At 36.4% G+C, this 18,984-nt stretch overlaps 1 protein-coding gene across 2 annotated transcripts; it reads left to right on the top strand.

The window, feature by feature from the left end:
- Positions 1-2,072: 2,072 nt before the first annotated feature.
- Positions 2,073-18,009, top strand: LOC306845103 (solute carrier family 2, facilitated glucose transporter member 1-like). 2 transcript variants are annotated; one of them, XM_079377681.1, is made up of 10 exons: positions 2,073-2,421; positions 11,306-11,401; positions 14,357-14,517; positions 14,671-14,911; positions 14,997-15,159; positions 15,235-15,422; positions 15,552-15,656; positions 16,356-16,457; positions 16,591-16,794; positions 16,881-18,009. In XM_079377681.1, the coding sequence occupies exons 1-10, from the start codon at positions 2,407-2,409 to the stop codon at positions 17,076-17,078; spliced, it is 1,473 nt and encodes a 490-aa protein (XP_079233807.1). In that variant the 5' UTR covers positions 2,073-2,406; the 3' UTR covers positions 17,079-18,009. The 2 variants fall into 2 exon arrangements, with proteins under 2 accessions (XP_079233807.1, XP_079233806.1); XM_079377680.1 differs by having other exon boundaries at positions 11,303-11,401.
- Positions 18,010-18,984: the final 975 nt, after the last annotated feature.

Below are 18,984 nucleotides of genomic sequence, written 5' to 3'. Positions count from 1 at the left end.
GAATGAAATGTGAGGCAAGGTTATCCTAAAACTGAGTATTGTTTTTTACTTTATTCACTGCTAACTCCTAATCGGGAATCTCATAGTGTATGAAGCACGTGGCTGCTGGTTGTTGCAGTTAATACGCACTATGGAATGAGTTTAGATGCAGCCTAAGCACATTAGCACAACAAAGAGCACATTAGTTAGCCCCTTACGTGCAGGAGTCCACAAACCCTGCCAAGAGAGTGTATGGCTGCTTGTTCTGCCTTTGACAGATTGATTGGGCAGTACTTCTGAATCAGGCCAACACATCACTGCATGCTGCCTGCAAAGGGAAATCCAAGCAGGAACCGATTTAAGGAACAATAAAAAAAAGACTAATGTAAAATTTTATTTCTAAAAATGTAAATATTAAGTATCACAATTCCATTTAAACTGCATGTGACTAGAAATATTTAGTTCTATATAAAAGTTTCTATATAAAATTTAATAATAGTAATAGCCTATACATTTATATTTAAATAATGCATTGTAAATATTATATAATTATAATGTAATTACATTTCATAATTACATATAATTGTTTTTGTATTATTTTCTTAATGTTATTTATATTATAATAGTACTAGTAGCATTGTAGGTAGTGTTTATGTTAAGCTTCCAGCAATTCCATGAATCTTATTTAACAGAGTTTGTTCTGATTGGAAGTCTTTTCATTTCAGCACCTTCCTGCGTTGTATTGTTTCAGCGCTTGATTCACTCGTTTCACGCTCTTCTGAAGGCTTGAGATGACGAACATCCTGGACTGTCATGCTTATTTTATTATTTTCTTTTCTGTCTCCCAGGTTTAGAACAGCCATCAGTGATTGTTCAGAAATGTCTGTTTTTGTTTTTCTTCGCATATCAAAGAAATGTAACAATGAAACAAAAGGTGCACACTCTTAACTTATGACAGTTTTTTTCTCATTTGTGTGTAGTTTTGATTATTGTGCCAATGCGCTGTTGTTTCCTGCTCTTGCAGGTTGATTATTTTACTTATGCGATAAGCAGATACTTCCCCACCAACTCGAACAAAACCTCTGTGTCGTAATGAGTTGTTACGTATTATCCCCTCTCATCTCTCGCTTTCCCACGATCCAAAAGGATTTGTCTGGAAGAGTGAGATACAATCGCTCTTTGAGCTTCTCTACAAACACTTGTTCAGTTTGACTGCAAGTCTGGTGGTTTAATCACTGATCTGGTACAAAGGGTCCTGAATAGGCAGCTCATAGTTACCTGGACACCCGTTTCCTCTCTTGGCAGGATATGATGTCTTTGCATAAGTGATTCTGCCACATAAGCCTGTATATCTCTTAAGACTTTATTTAACTGACATCTAAACTATATAAATAAGTTTAAGAAATGAAGAGTTGAGAAATAGTATATAATATTGGGTTGCAACAATTGTAACAGCAATACTTAGCATTTTATTGGTATATTAGTGTTTTTGTTGTTTTTCCTGGTTACCTAGACTTTTCTGTCGCCAGTACCTACTTTTGTTTTCATTAGATTTCAAAGGAATAATACATGAAAGGTTCTTTCTGTTTTGATTATGCAGAGAATTTTATTTAGAAAGATTGTTTTCTCCTTAATCAGAGATTCTCTATCACGCACTGCATTTTCTAAATATATAAAAGTGCACCTCTCACAACGAAACTGTCTTTTTGTTCTATTTTGGCATGCATTTGCTAAATATTCTTATGCCACACAATTATTTTTCTATATGCTATTGTATCATTCTATTCTATACAGTTAAGAAACTCAACAGTAATGAAAGCATATTTTTAATACTGCTGAAGCATGGCTTAGTGAACATTAATGGAGTTTGTATTAAGAGTTTTTAAAATGCATTTGTTTGTAAACTAATATACTAAAATATTATTAGAAACACTGAAGGCATGCTAACTCATCCCCGTCTCGAAACAGAAGTGTACTATAGTTAGTATTATCAAAGAATGACTCTCTTCTCTTTACGCAGCTGGTATGAGCCAATCACAGAGCTCTATTCGAGTCCGGCCCACCTCACTCCCGAATCCCGACTCTGTTGCGTCATACATATACCCGGCGAACCCAAGCTTCTCAGACTCACCGGCTCGAGCTGATAACTTTAGTTTTGTTCAAATAGACCAGATAAGAAGAAGAAGGAGGAGAAATAAACTTATTTAAGAACGAGGGAGCTGTCAGAAGAAGCTGAAGAGAGGCATCTGAAGGCATTTACTCGGTCTCCCTTTGAAGCTATAACTTACCATACTTGGCGAAGCTGTATTTATTTATTTATTGTTTTCATCCTTAATTTTATTTAAAAGTTGAATTCTGAGGAAAACCGAAGGAAAAAGCGAAGAGTCAACGTACGTCCAGACGTTATCGAATATTTGACAAGACGTGATGGAGGGCGAAAAGGTAATGCAAAAAACAAACCCTAACAAAACATTATGTGGAAAATATTATTGGTTTGTAATGGTATTACTGTGTAGTTTAATAGTTCTCTAAATGTCAGTCAGCTATTAGCCTCTTAGCCTTCATCTCGAGCTCTAAAAAAGTTGACAAACTAGTTGAGTGACAAAAAAGGCTAAATAAACCCGTTCCACATGTTGAGAGGTGCCACATGGTAAATGAATTGTGATGAACACATAGCAACGTGTTACAGTTTCCTAAAAACTGGTAGGTGTTGGTCAATGCCAAGAACTCGTTTAAAGACAAAGGCTGTGGTCTATAAACCTATTAAGCTGCCTACATAGACAGCATTTATGGGCATCATACTCGCGTTTTCTGGCCATGTCTCTATAGCACAATGAGCTGCCTGTGTAGACTGCATCTTTAGATATCAGTAGTGGTGCCTGTGATGCCCTAAAGTGCTGTCTTTGTAGGTAGCATACTGGGTTTTCAGACACAGCCAGAGAACCGTGGTGTACGTGCCTACTTTAATCCATCAGTGGCCAGATCTTTTTCTTTTCTTTTTAAAGTAACTTACTTTGTTGGCATTTTTGGGTTTACATAAAATATTTCCATTTATTACAATATTACTACACAAAGCAATAATATACAATATCCTATTATCTGTATATTTGTTTGCTTATAACATGATTATGGTGGTGTTTTGGTATGTGTGTGCATACTACACTTATGTTTATATATTTATAATAATGTGGTTGTGTGTGTGTGTGTGTATGTAAGTAAGTGTGACTGAATCATCTTGCCTTAGAATTCCCCTTAAAATTGATAAATATGTTTTAATTGGAAAGCTTCATCTTTAGTTTTATTTTGGGCATCATCCAAACTAGTGACTAATACAGCTAGAGCTAGAGACTCATACGTGACTAGTAGGCTGTTATACATGGCTAACCTAACCACAGCTGCATGATGATCACCCATGATAGATCAAGTGTCTTTCAGGTTTCCTGAGCTCAGCGACTTTACATGATCTTGTGGGTTTTATTTAGTGTTTTATCATTATAAAGCAAACCATAGAAACAAACAATTGGGATGCTTTAGAATTTAAGATGACTGAAATGCATTGGTTTTATACTAAATAGCGTGGTTGATATAAGATTTAAATTAGACCTAAAAAATTAAGAAATAAATTCTGCTGTTTTATGCTGTAGCTGCATTTATTCTAGTGTTTGGTTGACGTGCTTGGGAACGATGGAGATGTCCCTAGGGAAAGGAGAGCTACAGCTGGCTTCAAGCTAGGAAACACTTAACATAACCTTCCCAGTAAGGTCGTGTTCATGACCTGTTCCCAGCACACTGCTTAGCGTTTAGCCTGTGTTGTACAGGGCTCTTCATTCAACGTGCACACTTGCGTGCCTCTCTAATGCCAGAGAAACATGCACATTCATTGTTGTTTGTTAAGACAGCCCTCGTGCTTAGTCTTTTCATACCGAACCAGCTTCTGATATTAAACAACATGTGAAGAATGTATGCTTGACAGGAATGTTGTAGATATTACCATAAAACATGCTTAGACATTTAAAGTACATTCATCACCTTGTATTGTATGAACCTGTCAGGTTTTAGTATTTGGGTATTTAGGAGGACAACTCTCAACAAGGAAGCATTTTTGCTTTTATGAACGTTTCTCATAAGAAAATTGGTTTAATTACAGACTTCCAAGGCACAATGTCTAATCTAATGGTCTACAACGCATTCTAGTAACCTTCAGATAACCAAGCAAATATTTAATGGCTAAACAAAGATTATTTCCAGGTAAAGATGGAAAGATACCATGAAAAAATGGTAATTTATTAATTAATTTCATTCTTACTTACTTACTTACTTTACTTACGTCTCATTTAGCAGACACTTTTGTCCAAAGCGACTTACAAATAAGAAAAAGTAACTAAAACTAAAAAGTTACAACTCTATAAATACTATCTACCCACATATTTAAGAAAATAAATTAAATAAAATTGACACATGCATATAACAACAACATTTCAATAATAAACATATCATTGAAAAAATGTAATAAAAAGCTACTACTATCCCTTGCCGGTGTCCCTGCCCGGTGGAGTCGCACGGTAGAGTCGATGGTCTTTACACTCTTTGGTCTTCACACTAAGAGGGCTTCACACGACGACTGCCGCGACCACTGCCGCGGTATAATAACCTTTATTATACCAATCTAACAAATGATCATTTCAATTCAGCTGGACCCACTTTCCTGTTTATCAACTACAAATGGCCAAGCAAGTGCACACACTGACAAGATACACGATACAGTACGAGACCAAATGCGATTTCAGCAACTCTCATCCTAGTAAACAAAATAAGGAATTCTTCCTTCCACCAGTCACTGAACCGTACGCATAAGATAAGACTGTAGGATATTATTGGCTAAAAAAGTTAAACCAACCAGCATCTGAATCAGAGAGACATTCGAGATGTGCATTGATGTCTTTACCTATACTTCGTACGAAGGCAGTGTTATTCAGATTTCAGATATGGTTCAAAACATGTTATTCAGTCTAATCTCTTCAAAACTGTTGAAAAATTACAGCTGAGCTCCAGGACAGACGTAAAATCAAGTAATCGGGGGTGGGTGTACAGTTGACCTGTACTATATCAAGCAGAACTAACAAGCTTCTAGCGGGAATCTCGATTTGCGAAGAGACATTTGAAGCATTTGATCAAGGATTAAACCTAAAGCAGACTGTCAGAAGACTTAATTCTATTTTGCTTTCTCAGGACAGGCTGGTTTTCTTTTCTTATTCACCCCTGCATGACTGCATCTCTTGTATGTACTTCCCTGTTAATGTCATTTTAGCCTAATGGGTGCTAATAAAGGGATTTCTAACCAGAAACGGATTATGGAACGATAGAATTCCAGTGAGGTAATTTATTTCCTTGAAAAATCAAGGGGGGAATCAGTGCTGACTCTGAGCTGTAATTGTTAATTCCAGACGTTTAAAAGAGAGGGCAGAGTTTTTGCTTGAGGTCATTTACTGTAGGTTACATAATATTGTTTGTAATACAGCAGTGGCAAATCCTAGAGGGGTCCCGTTCCAGTGAAGGATAGCATTGTTAGCACTGAACAAATACAGAAATGTATGTGTTGCAGTGTGTAAAAGCAATTCAGTGTAGTTGTGAGTGGCTTGTGTTAAACCATGATATTAGTGGAGTGACTCCCAGACTTTACAGAAGTAGAAGCTGGCAGATAGATGCTGCTTGAGAAAGAGGACGTGCCAGTCAGAGCATCACCTCAGAGAGAGCGAGAGAGGCAGAAAGAGAGAGATCTTTGTCTTTGTTGCCGATTAAGCTCTTCTCCTTGAGTATGAACTAGACAGCCTATCTTCTTTATCTTGCAGGCCTAAATTCATCATTAATTGGCTCAAAATATGTTTGGATATTTAATTTGACGCCATCGGAATGCCAAACCCAAGTGGCATGTCAAATGCTGGATTTTTTCAGATCTAACATACGTTCTTATCAAAGTAGTCCCAGGTGATTTGAGTGCTTATTAGAGACAAGTTAGTTTCCCATTAACATCGTTCATCAAGTTTGCCAGCAAGAAAGTGTTCTAATACTTTAAACGGCATATTTATCATTTCATTGTTTAAAACTATTTTTCTTTCTTTAAGTAAGAAATAATGTAGATCCAGCTGGCTGTTCATGCAGAATAATCCACAAAAGGGTGATCAGGACTTGATCATCACCCTAAATGGATTTATTTTGCGATTTACAACTGGATCTAGATTATCCCGTTGAATATAAAGCTACTTCCCATGTAAGTAAATAACTGGACACAAAATATTGATCTGAGTTGAAAAGTTTCAGTAGTCCGATAAAATCTAAACTTTTAACCCAGACCAGACGAATGAACAAGTTCTAACTAGACAAACAGGGTGTGTTATACATGATAATTTATTAACCATTAAATAAATAGAGGAATAAATGGGTAAATTGATTGAAAAGTCAGTAAGTACAAGCACAGACAATGATTAGTTCAGCTTGAAATTTACATTTATGCATTTAGCAGACGCTTTTATCCAAAGCGACTTACATTGCATTCAAGTTACAGTTTTTACATTTTATCAGCTCTTGCTTTCCCTGGGAATCGAACCCATGACCTTGGCGTTGCTAGCGCCATGCTCTGCTATTTATTGAAGTTGTGATGGGAATCGTTGGGCCCTAGTTGGGCTGTATGCACCCCGTCTTGATGTCACGGGTCGGTATGCTTTCGGTTCAGCAAGAGGAAAAATACGAAACGTCAATTTTTTTTTTTTTTTTTTTTTTTTTTTTTTTTTACAGTGGTTTACTGAAGGTTACAATTAACAATAGAGCCCAAACTTAAATTCAATTACTATTTATTTTTAACAATAATAATTTACATTTAAATAAAAAAAGTGTATGCAAACATGTAAATTGTTTTTAAATTAACTTCTAAATTAAACAATCTACTTCTAACAAACAATTCTATTTGTTGTTGAAATATAATAATTTACAGTTGTTTCATAATGTATTTCTTTAAACATATACATTACATAATTAAGACATCACTAACAGGTAAAGTAAATATAATGAAGTACGGTCTAATATTTAGCAAAATGCTCTTCACTAGACATTTCTCTAGCAAATAACAAGCTGTAGACCCTGATGACTTGCCTGAGGTAAATGAAATGCTACATGACAATTTGTTTACAAGCTGTTTTATTGACATCTTTCCACACTAATTGAGTGATTAGATAAAGGGTGAGATGTTCATTTATATATGTAAGCATGTACACATGCATACCAAACAGAAAAACTCATACCGAAAATTTTCAGTACGAATATGTGTACCGTTACACCCCTAGTATGTACATTGTGTTCTCTACCTGATGAGAGGTAGATGTGTTATTGTGGCTTTATTTCATATTATTTTTACTTTTGCTACAAAACATGCTACAAGATACTTTTTTGTTGTTTGATTCACTAAAGATACAGATCCTCACACCACTGGTTTTTAAGGTTAATGAGGCTATAAAGAAAACTTCCAGTAGCGTTGCTGTTGATAAGTTGGTAATCTATAGTTTAGTAGTTATTGCACCTAGTTTAAGATGTCTATTGATCCTGGATGACCGAGGATACAGATATACATAGACACATTTTTGAGGAGGGTAAAATTAAAATAAAAGTTCTTATTTTTTATTCTTATTTTTCTCATGTATAGTACATTGTAAAGGACAAAAATAAATACATTGAAGCAATAATAACCCAGCTTCAGTCCAGAATCTAAGACTTTCAATGTTTTAAGCAATGTGAAGATCAGCTGAAATTTGTTACGTAACTCAGAGGGGCCCAAAAAAAATAAAAATAAAAAATGCCTCTGTGCTTTGCAATGAATAGTGAGGTTTATTTGCATGCTAGTTTGGTTGCTACAACAGAGCAGACATCCAATTGCCTATTGAGGAAAATTGTGTTTGCATTTTTTTTACAGGAAGTGATCAAGTTATTTTGCCTCTACTGTTTATGTAATGATGACGTTTAAAAAAGTCATTTTTACTCTTATTGTTTGAACAGTGAAAAGAAGTCCTAACCTTCCCCTAACCTAAATATAATACACTTACACACAATAAAAACACTGAGCCAAAATATGTGTCCAAGTCAACTGTCAGTATGTGCTATCAGCAGAAGGGGGACTGTTTATGGTGTGAGCGGCTTGAATTCAGGATGACGAAGCTAAAATCTGATCTTTTCATAAATATGTAGCACCTAAACCATTAATGTAACTTTTACAAAATTCTCCAAGCACAACACACATTAATATATTTAATGGAGAAGGCCAGGCCAACTTTATATATCTTTTTGGTCTGTGTTTATGTAGTTACATGTATGAAGTGTGTAACTAGGCATGTCTGCGTAGTAATATATGTAGTAAACTCTCAAGAGGAATGTTTCATAGCCAAACCTACACCCTCCCCTCAAGTAAGACGCAAGTCAAATCTTCCATATTTAGAGGTTTCAACTTTCTTAAAGAGATACAGGCCCTCTCCCCGCATCTGTTCTGAGTTGTGTTTGTATGAGAGCTAATGTTTTAGCGGCAGGAAGGCTGTAGTTAACTACTGGGGGAAGTCATCTGTGCCGAGGCTATTGTTTGTTGCCTTTTCACTTGTGCGGGCTTGGTTAACATGTTCCTGTGTGCGATTTTGACTTATATTTAAAAACCTCCTAGAGGTTTTGTGTTTGTGTGTATTTGGCTTCCTGTTTCAGAGCTGGTTAAACAGCATAGTCGTGAACCACAGGCTCTGTACACCAACATGAAGTGAAGGTGTGTCCACTTCCCGCCCCCTGTAAGCTCTTGCGTCTTGTTCAGAGGAATGTATGCAATACGCATGCGTGTGCAAATGAAAGGAGTGCACACGTCCAAAACTGGTATCTTTCTCACTGCCGGCTGTCTGTTTATAAAGGAGGAATCCAAGCTCTGAAAAATGTTCAGAATGGACAATGGAGATCTTTTTACAGTCTCATCTAGCATGCTAAATGCTAGCTCGAATAAGAACAGCTTGATATTTAAAGCTACTTTTTAGAGTTGTTCTAACTTTTAAAATGAATCAACAAACCAGAGACCTTTAACAGATATTAATTTTATTATTATTATTAATTATTATTGTTAATTTTAGATTTAAACTCTAAAATTCTTAAGTAATTCTTTTGTAGGTTGATTTCCTTGAAAGGAATACAAAAAGTGTGCTTGAGGCTCTGTGTGACTTCTGTATGTATCAGTGATGCAACGACAGTATTTGGGCTTAAGTTTTTCATCAGACATTCATATTTGCAAAGCTGTTTAAAGGTGGGGTAAGTGATTTCTGGTAGCCAGTGTTGATATTTGAAATCACCAACACAAACACGCCCCCTACCCCAAAAGGGTCTCGCCCCTATTTTGATAGCTCCGCCCCACACATATATATGCAACCCAAGCAACGATTAGTTCTGTGAAACAAAGCAAAACCAATGCTACTTTCTCGAGAAGAAACAAAGCAACCTCAGTGTCCGATCGCAGGCCTTCCCGCTCCTTGAGTTCTCTGCAGCGCTGGAAAGCTGATCCGATATTTACACGGGTCCTACTTCTTGCCTTATCGTAACACCGTGTCTACACCAGACACGAGTGGCGCGGCGTGACAAAATACTATAGAACTCATTATAATCACTGATGCTGTCTACACTGGATGTGTAGATGGTGCGACACGACAAATCCCCTACAGTAAACCGCAGCCATGTTCTGTTTATGACGTATTAACACAAATTTCTAATGATTTTCAGCGGTTGCTTTGTCGTGTCCAGTGTAGACAGACTTTAGATGTTGTGGCGCGGCACAACATGGGTCAAGTGGCTTTTTATATAGTAAACTAAACAATAAGCTTTAGATGATTTTGTTTTATAGCTGTGGATGGGTAACCATCTGGAAGAAAATGTCCATCTGAGATCCTCTCCGTGTGAATAATCCAATTCAGTGATTTCTGAAATAACAGAAACCCAAACAATGGAAATTATGCCTTCAGAGGAGAGGAGGGTTTACGCAAACCCATTCTTTATAGAGGCTGATTAAACCACTAGAAATTCTTCCATCAGTTGTCCAGTAGACTTGCATTATAGTCTTTCACAAGTTCATGTTCAGTCTTTGTAGTCCGCAAGTACAGTTTGTTTCAGGTCCAGCGGCACAGCCTCGCTCTGATGTCATTTCACCCAAACTTGGATAGATAATGTTGAAACAAATATAGTAAGAGGTTGAATCATGTGAAGCCTCTCATGTCCCAGTCACATTTTGCCTCTAGAAACCCAAGAAAAATATAGGTAATTATATTTTTAATAAGAAAATAAAGTTGTTTTTTTTTGTGCCTGAAGACTTTTTGCACTGACATTCATTTTCATGACAGTTAATCCTCCTCTGTTTTCATAGTAAGTAAATATATGCTTAATTTAATGACAATAATGTTAAATCATCTTATTGGTACATAAAATGTTTTTTTTCTCTTATTCTTATTTAATTTGATTATTATCATTTTATTATAATATTATATGATTAATTCAGGATTGACTATGTAGCATTGCATTACTGCAATATTAGCACACTATACTGTTTTAATGAGCTTTTTTCAGTTCCCTTTCACCTTCAAGGCTGTCTGTGTTGCAGACCGATTTCATCACATTTTGTCTAGTCATTTTCAAACCAGCCAGTCTGAAAACAAATATATTTCAGCTTGTTTGTTTTTTTTATTGTAGGAATGAGGAAAGTTATTTATTCTCTGAGAACTTATTAAAATATATCTTCCAAACATGCAGAAAAATAAACAAAACCTGTGGGGAAGTCATCCGTGCGAGTGAATACTTCTATTGAATTGAAAGAGAAGGAAATGCTTGTCATTTTACGCAGCACTAATCTTTAATGTCCACCAGGAAGGGGGTGATGCTGGATATTTGAACAATAGAATTCCTCTGAGATTACTGAATACTGGGGAAGAAATATAAATATGTTTGGGCTGTGTTTCTTTATTTTAAGACAACTGTTGTCATCTGAGCAGCAGCCTAGCAGTTAGCACAGTTTGGCTAAAATTATGTGTTCATTTTTGAGGAAGGACAGAATAAAAACAAGCTCTACAGCTACCATGACACTTATCAGAATGTCAAACAATAGGTCGCCACACCTCTGAAAATAGTTCTGATTATTGCAGTCAGGTCTGGCCAATCTTCGCTTTTGTCCTGTGGTTAATAGAGCTCTATTGGACAATGAGACGTGAGGGAGATTTAAAAACAATTCATTGTGTAGCACAAAATGACTCACTCTATTTTATTCTTCCCTCAGCAGCAACTGACCTTGCCGCTGTTGTTGACTGTCGGGACGGCTGTGATCGGCTCCCTTCAGTTCGGCTACAACACGGGTGTCATCAATGCCCCGCAAAAGGTGAGTGACGAGCATATACTAACACATGCGCAAACACATGAAAAAGTCTTTACTGTTCACCCCAATATCCCAGGTGTGTCCTTGGACTTTGACATTATCGAAAGCTGCCATTTCACTCAGTCATCATGTACTGCTGCAGCTGTTTCCAAATCCCTGTCTGTCAGTAGACACACACACACACACACACACGCACACATCAACATAACGCAAATGCCTCCTGTTCAAATCCAGGACTCTAGAGTTGCTCTATACATCTCCTCGGGGAGATTTTGCCTTTCATCTACATATTATGAGGCAATTTACATTTGTTACATTTGCTCTGTTCTGGTACAGGGTGTTGGTCATCTCTCACACATAGCACAGCTTGTTCAGACATGCGTGTTGAATTAGGGGCCAGGCTTTGCTTATGTGAATAGAGCTTTGTTTTTATTGCTGTGATTTATTATTTTTAATGACTATTTCACTTTCTTTTATGTAAAGCACTTTGAATTACCACTGTGTATGAAATGTGCTATATAAATGAACATGCCTTGCTTTGCCTTGCCTTTTCTGGCTTTAACACTATATGGAGTGTATAGATTCTATATATACTCACACTCCTCTTCCTGTCTAGAGAAACCAGAGCAGAATATAACTTATCAATATCTACCATAAAGAAAAAACATCTCTCTTACTCCTGTTTTCAGTGTCACATGATACTTTAAAATTGATACAGAATGATACAGAAAATTTAATCTACTAAATATAAATATATTTGAATCAAGAAACATTTCTCATTATTATTATCATTGCTGTTGTGCTACCTAATATTTAATATCAATACCATATCAGTTTTCAGTCTTTTTTTTTATTTATTAGTATTAGTCAATATTGGATATGTAATGCCTAATAGATATTTAATTGAGAATGCTGATTTCCCCTGTTTTTGATTTTGTTTTGATTGCCATCTAACACTCATTTAAAGTTAATCTTTAAAATGCTAATAATTTAATATCACTGTTTAATCACCAAATCACAAAATTAATACCCATTTTTTTATGCTGCACAATGTAATGTTGTATTACCTAAAGTCACTTGTAGCATTTAATTTTACCCTTTTATTTTACGTTTTAATGTTTTTATTAATTTAGACAAACATCGCCATTTATCTGCCCATTGTTATCGGCCAGAGTTTTATTATCATAGACAGTGTTTCATCTGCTTAAATACCACTAGACTCTGTACATACTGGCCTCTGGCAAAGAATGGTGTGTTTGCTTTCACTGTTTGCGCTTCTGATGGTTTTAACAATAGTTTAAGCACGTGAGATAGGGCTGTGCTGAGGCCTTAATACATGTGTAACGTGTGCGGGTGTGGGTCTGACGCAGACCCTCTCTATAAATAATCGCTTCGATAAGATTACTGCGCCCTCAAGGGCTCGTTGTCCACAGTCCCTTACTGAGACTGCACTCACAAATCACCAAAACTATCTAGCACTATCTAGCGTGAAACTCCTCTATGAATGGACTGTATTATTTGTGACCAGGTGGAGTTTATTCAGATAATGAATCATTAATGGTCTAATCAACATGGTCATATGAAAACTGTTATCTGTTTCTCACATTCATGTCTTTCCAAACCCATTTGATTTTCTTTTTTCATACACTGACAGTGGATTGGGACTGTGGACAACTGTATTCAGCATTTACTTTAACTGAAAATGCTTTCTAAAACTTGTGTTTTAAGAGATTATTTGATAAGCAGTTTAGCCCTTCAAATGGAAAAAGATTACATTTAGTATATGTTATAAGCTTGTGTAATAACTAAATATCACTTCCTGTGTGCATGTCTAATAGCGATTCTATAAAAACTAACACTACGGTGTTGTGTAACAGGTTTGTATAATGACGGATCAAACCTTGAGGCACATGACTTTAACCATGCATGATATTAATGTGATGCTGATGCGCTGAAGTGCTTTCTGCATACCTAAGGTGTCAGACAGCTGATGACGAGAAAGCAGAGACAGGAAGTAGAGCAGAGACCTGGCTTCCTGACCTTAATGCGTCAACAGATCATACAGAACAAGCTTAATTTCTTCCCCTTTATAACGCAGCTTGAATCTTATTGGGTGACATTCCTTTGAATCCTACAGCAGACAGTCTGTGTTTATCAACAAACACTTCCTGCTCAGATCCCAGAGAAACCTGACTCCCTCTGTGTGTCTCAGTTTCCATCACAAAACCTTGTTACCTAATACTGAACGAGGCCGTGCTGGACAGAATTGCTCATTACAACATAAATCTCCAGCACTCAGAGCAGACTGGTGATATTAAATGTGTATTGTATTAGTCTTGGTGTAAAATAAATAAATAAAAAGTAAAGCATAAAATTTACTATTTAAAAATGTAAAAATAATTAAGAATCACACTTTTTAATTTGCAGAATACTTTATTATTATATAATTTTTTGATAATTCTAATTTTGATGTTTTGCTCTCAGATAAAAGAAAATAATGCTTAACTACATTGTCGGAATTATAATAATAAAATATAAAGAACAATGTAAGATTTTTGCTGTAATTTGCTATGTGCAATCTGGCACGAAATAAGCTGTGTTAGCCTATAGTTTTTATTAACATTCAATCAGTGTTTAGTTGTATATTTTATGTTTTCATTTTACTTTTGTTGTTTGTAATTTTGTTGCTTTTGTCATTTTTAGTAGGCCTTTTTAATGTTTTTTTTTTATTTATTTTTTTCTCCTGTATAGTTTTTACTATTTTTTTTTTTTTTTTTTTTAATTGTATTAAACTGAATTAAAATGAGAAATGTTGCCTTGGCAAGAAGCTGAAATGAAATTTTTCTTTTTTTTCAGTTAACATTTGTCTTATTTTTAGGACCAATTTTTGGTCTTAATTTTAGTTTCAGTTTTAGGAACTATAACGACTTATAACAAGTGACTGTTTTTGTGTTGTAGATCATTGAGGCCTTCTACAATGAGACATGGACTGATCGATATAAGGATAACATCCCTAAAACAACCATGACTACCCTGTGGTCTCTGTCTGTGGCCATCTTCTCTGTGGGCGGCATTATTGGATCCTTCTCCGTGGGGCTGTTTGTCAACCGCTTTGGAAGGTGAAATACAGTTGTAACCACTGATATTGTTTTAACATTAATAATGGCACAGTCTTTTACATTATTTAATTACTTGTATACTATTCAGTCCTTGTTTCTGATGATTTTAATGTATTATAATTTATAAATCTCTTCCTATTTTTCTAATTTCAGGAGGAACTCCATGCTCATGGCTAATGTCCTGGCTTTCATCGCCGCAGCACTGATGGGCTTCTCTAAGATGGGGGCATCCTGGGAGATGCTCATTACTGGGCGGTTCGTGGTGGGCCTTTACTCTGGTCTGTCCACTGGCTTTGTGCCCATGTATGTGGGTGAAGTGGCCCCCACAGCCCTCAGAGGAGCCCTGGGCACCCTTCATCAGCTGGGCATCGTTACTGGCATCCTCATGGCTCAGGTACATACGTACTCAGGACGTTTTTGCAGTTTCAGTCACCGTTTGGGTGTTTCTCCATATTTATGTGCTGTTTATTGTATTGTAGATCTTTGGTATGGACGTAATCATGGGTAATGCCACCATGTGGCCGTTCCTCCTTGGCTTCACCTTTATCCCAGCGCTGCTGCAGTGCTGTTTACTGCCCTTCTGCCCCGAGAGCCCTCGATTTCTCCTCATCATCCGCAACGAGGAAAGCAAAGCCAAAGCAGGTTAGCACAGACTCATAGCACCTAAACATCTCCATTTATCCAGCAGTGTAAACAAATGTTTTCATGTGCCTTTAGTGCTTAAAAAGCTGCGCGGAACAACAGATGTGAGCGCAGACATGCAGGAAATGAAGGAGGAGGGCAGACAGATGATGAGAGAGAAGAAAGTGACCATTCCTGAACTGTTCCGCTCTCCTCTCTATCGACAGCCCATCTTTATAGCCATCATGCTGCAGCTGTCCCAGCAGCTGTCTGGAATCAATGCTGTGAGTACCTGCACGCATACACGTTTACTAGTACAACAAAGACAAACCTTGGACCGGTACCGTAACTGTTTTTATGTAAACTCGATTTTCATAACTTAACGACTAACTGGTGTAAACATTGTTGTGTAGGTATTCTACTACTCTACAAAGATCTTTGAGAAGGCAGGTGTGCAGCAACCGGTTTACGCCACTATTGGAGCAGGAGTCGTCAACACAGCTTTCACTGTCGTGTCGGTGAGTATCGGTATGCAAACAGACATCATGAACATAATTGAACCTATATATATATATATATGTGTATGCATGTATGTGTGCATATCCAAGGACACTTATAGACACCAAGGTCATTTATACATATACATATATAGCATATATTATTAATTGTATGTATAAAATAAAAGAATGAATACTTGAATTTACATTTGTTGACATTCATGAAAATGTAAAATAAAACATTTAAGTATTGTTATTATTTTATATAATTTGCTCATTTCACTCATAAAATTGGCTTGGTGTTAAACTAGCAGAAAATGTGCCTGAGTAATGAATATTGCATGATATTTAATATATAAATGTTAAATATTGAAAATAAATAAACTACATACATTGAATTAGCATGAATTTATATATACTCTATTTATCAAATGGCAAATTTCTGATATTTGACATGAAATCGATAAGGAAAATTGTATTAAATTTTATATAAAAAAAAAAAATTAATTACCATTATTTTTCTTTATTTTACATAAATTCATTTACATTTTAATTTAAGATGGTGCGGTGCTAACTCTTCTGTTAATTGTTCAATCAGTCAGTTATTCAACGATGATATTAAGTATTAATCAGCCTGTCTGATCTATCGCTATTGTATATTGCATCTCCTATATATATTTATTTTGCATCATATTAATATGATTTGTTATTGTTACGCAGCTGTTTGTGGTAGAGCGAGTGGGCCGCAGGTCTCTGCACCTCTTGGGACTGCTGGGAATGGCTGGATCTGCTGTACTGATGACCATCGCTCTTGCCTTGCTGGTATGCAAATACATATTTACTTTAATGGAATGGTGCTGATGTTTAGAGTTACTAATCATTCAAATAGTCATCCTTGAGGTCCTAAGTTTACAATATATTTGATCTGATGCTTTATTGCACATCTCTCTAACAGGAAAAGTACGACTGGATGTCCTACCTGAGCATTGTAGCAATCTTTGGATTCGTGGCCTTCTTTGAGATCGGACCGGGCCCCATCCCATGGTTCATTGTGGCTGAACTGTTCAGTCAAGGCCCAAGACCGTCTGCTTTTGCTGTTGCTGGATTCTCCAACTGGACAGCAAACTTCATCGTGGGCATGTGCTTCCAATATGTTGAGGTAAGAGGCCAGTGAAAATTATATCAAGGACATTGAAACATTTTGTATTTGGCTGGGTTAACTTTATTCTCTCTGCGCTTTAACAGGAGCTCTGTGGGCCGTATGTGTTCATCATCTTCACCATATTTTTACTGTGCTTCTTCATCTTCACCTACTTCAAAGTCCCAGAGACCAAGGGCCGGACGTTCGACGAAATCTCAGCTGGTTTCCGTCAGGCAGCATCAGGTGCTGAGAAGCACTCGCCCGAGGAGCTCAATAGCCTGGGGGCGGACTCTCAACTTTAAACCCCTCCTCTAGCCCCGCCTCCCTCACCTGGTCACTCTTCTGCATGCAACTACTGAGGAGAAGGGGTCGGCGGGCTATCAAACAAACATTTCCCCCTTCCCCCGGCTGCACTCATCTCTTAGTCCCCCCGAGCTCCCCGATGGCTTCGGGCAGACGCCTGGTCAAGAGACAAGGGGTTTGAAAGGCAAGGAGTAAGAGTAGCTCTCATATTGCTTTTATCAGAAAGATGATCATTTTAAGACATGTTTGAGGTGTTGTATTTTGCGTTGGAATTGCTTTGGCTAGTTTTACTAGGTTTTATGTTTTTTTTTTTTCTTAACTGTTACTTCTGCTGTGCTACGAGAGAGTTAAAAAAAATTACGCTCATCGGGTCACTCTTGACCGAGCCGCTACACTGTTGTGTTGACGTCACAAACCCACAGACCAAACATATGCAGACTGACAATTCAATACTGTATTCCAGATAACTGCATCTCCATCATAAAAGGCCTGTGGCCTTGATAAACCGAACTTAGCGTCATTAGCTTGGCGAAACAACATAACATGCATATAAACAAAATAAATAAATAAATAATAGGATTGTATGGGGGGGGTAAAAAATGAAAAACAAAATGTGTGTGTGTGTGTGTGTATATATAAATATATATACACTATTCAACATTTGAAGTGGATCAAAACCTTTCATTAAGTTGTCCTAAAACCAAAATGCGTTCTTGTCTTTGGACAACTTTGAACTTGTTTGATCCACTTTAAATGTTGACTACTATGATTCTTTTCCCCTAAAAATAAAAATAGTTAAACTAAAAGCCCCAAAATGCGTAATCTATGATGTCATCCATTGAAACAATGTAACGTCATACGTATATGTACATTTAATTTTAAAAGTCTTCTGCATAGTTATTTTAACTCATTACAGGGTATTTTGTCCCTAAATTCATATCGGTGTCTTCTGTTCTTGCTTTTCAAGATGCTTTTAAATGTATTTATATTTTGTAACGAGTTCACTTGCTTTCTCTATGAAATGCAGATAGTTATGATCACTCCAAGAGAAGACAAACAGAACATTTCTTTTCGTTTCTATATCGTTTCATCATGTTACTTGTCACTGAATATTACATCAAACCAACTTTTTAATGTAAGGTCGTCACTTTATAATGCACAATCAGATGTACTCTTTAATGAAAGTATTAGCATCAGTGCAAGTGAATGTTGATCATTAAGTACTGCAAATATCTGACATTCAGTTATGAGTTATAGTTCAGATGTCAGTAGTTTGAAATGCGTTTTGCACAGTTGAGGGAAAATTGTCAAGTTGGGAAACATGGAGAGTGACCAAAAAGCACTGTGGCTCGTGGCGTGATTAGAGTGCACTGAACAGCCTTCCTCTTCCTCTTCATCTGATGGAAGAACTGCGAAACCAGACCATTGATGATGCTGTTAGTGCAAACCATGTGTCTGTTGAGCACCATCTGCTGTTCAACTTGCTCTGACAGACATGTTTGGAAACACAGTATGCCTGGCTCCAATCTGCCTTGTCATTTTTTTTTCCTTTCTTCTTATTTTTTTACCTAGTACGTTCACCCTTGATAGTTCATGCATAAGTATGTGATTTTTATGCACATCAAATGAGGGTTTTACTTATGTAAGCATATATATATATATATATATATATATATATATATATATATATATATATATATATATATATATATATATATATATATATATATAATCTGCTGTTAAACATTGTTCCGGTTTTTAAACACTCCTGAATAAATTTTAGTTTTTAGGTAAACAACCTACATGCTGTTCACCTGTCATAAATCACCTATATTATTTGTGAGTTTTTAGACATATCAAATACCTTTAAACTAGTTATTTTTTTTTCTTTTCACTTTTGAGTGG

This window comes from Barbus barbus, assembly GCF_936440315.1.
Source record: "Barbus barbus genome assembly, chromosome: 25".
Taxonomy (NCBI): domain Eukaryota; kingdom Metazoa; phylum Chordata; class Actinopteri; order Cypriniformes; family Cyprinidae; genus Barbus; species Barbus barbus.
This window is presented reverse-complemented; position numbering and strand designations above follow the sequence as displayed.

What these genes read in the sequence shown, in the direction of transcription:
- LOC306845103 (XM_079377680.1), top strand. An exon ending in CTGGCATCCTCATGGCTCAG is followed by an intron (nt 14,912 to 14,996) that starts GTACATACGTAC and finishes ATTGTATTGTAG; the next exon opens with ATCTTTGGTATGGACGTAAT. An exon ending in CAGCTTTCACTGTCGTGTCG is followed by an intron (nt 15,657 to 16,355) that starts GTGAGTATCGGT and finishes ATTGTTACGCAG; the next exon opens with CTGTTTGTGGTAGAGCGAGT.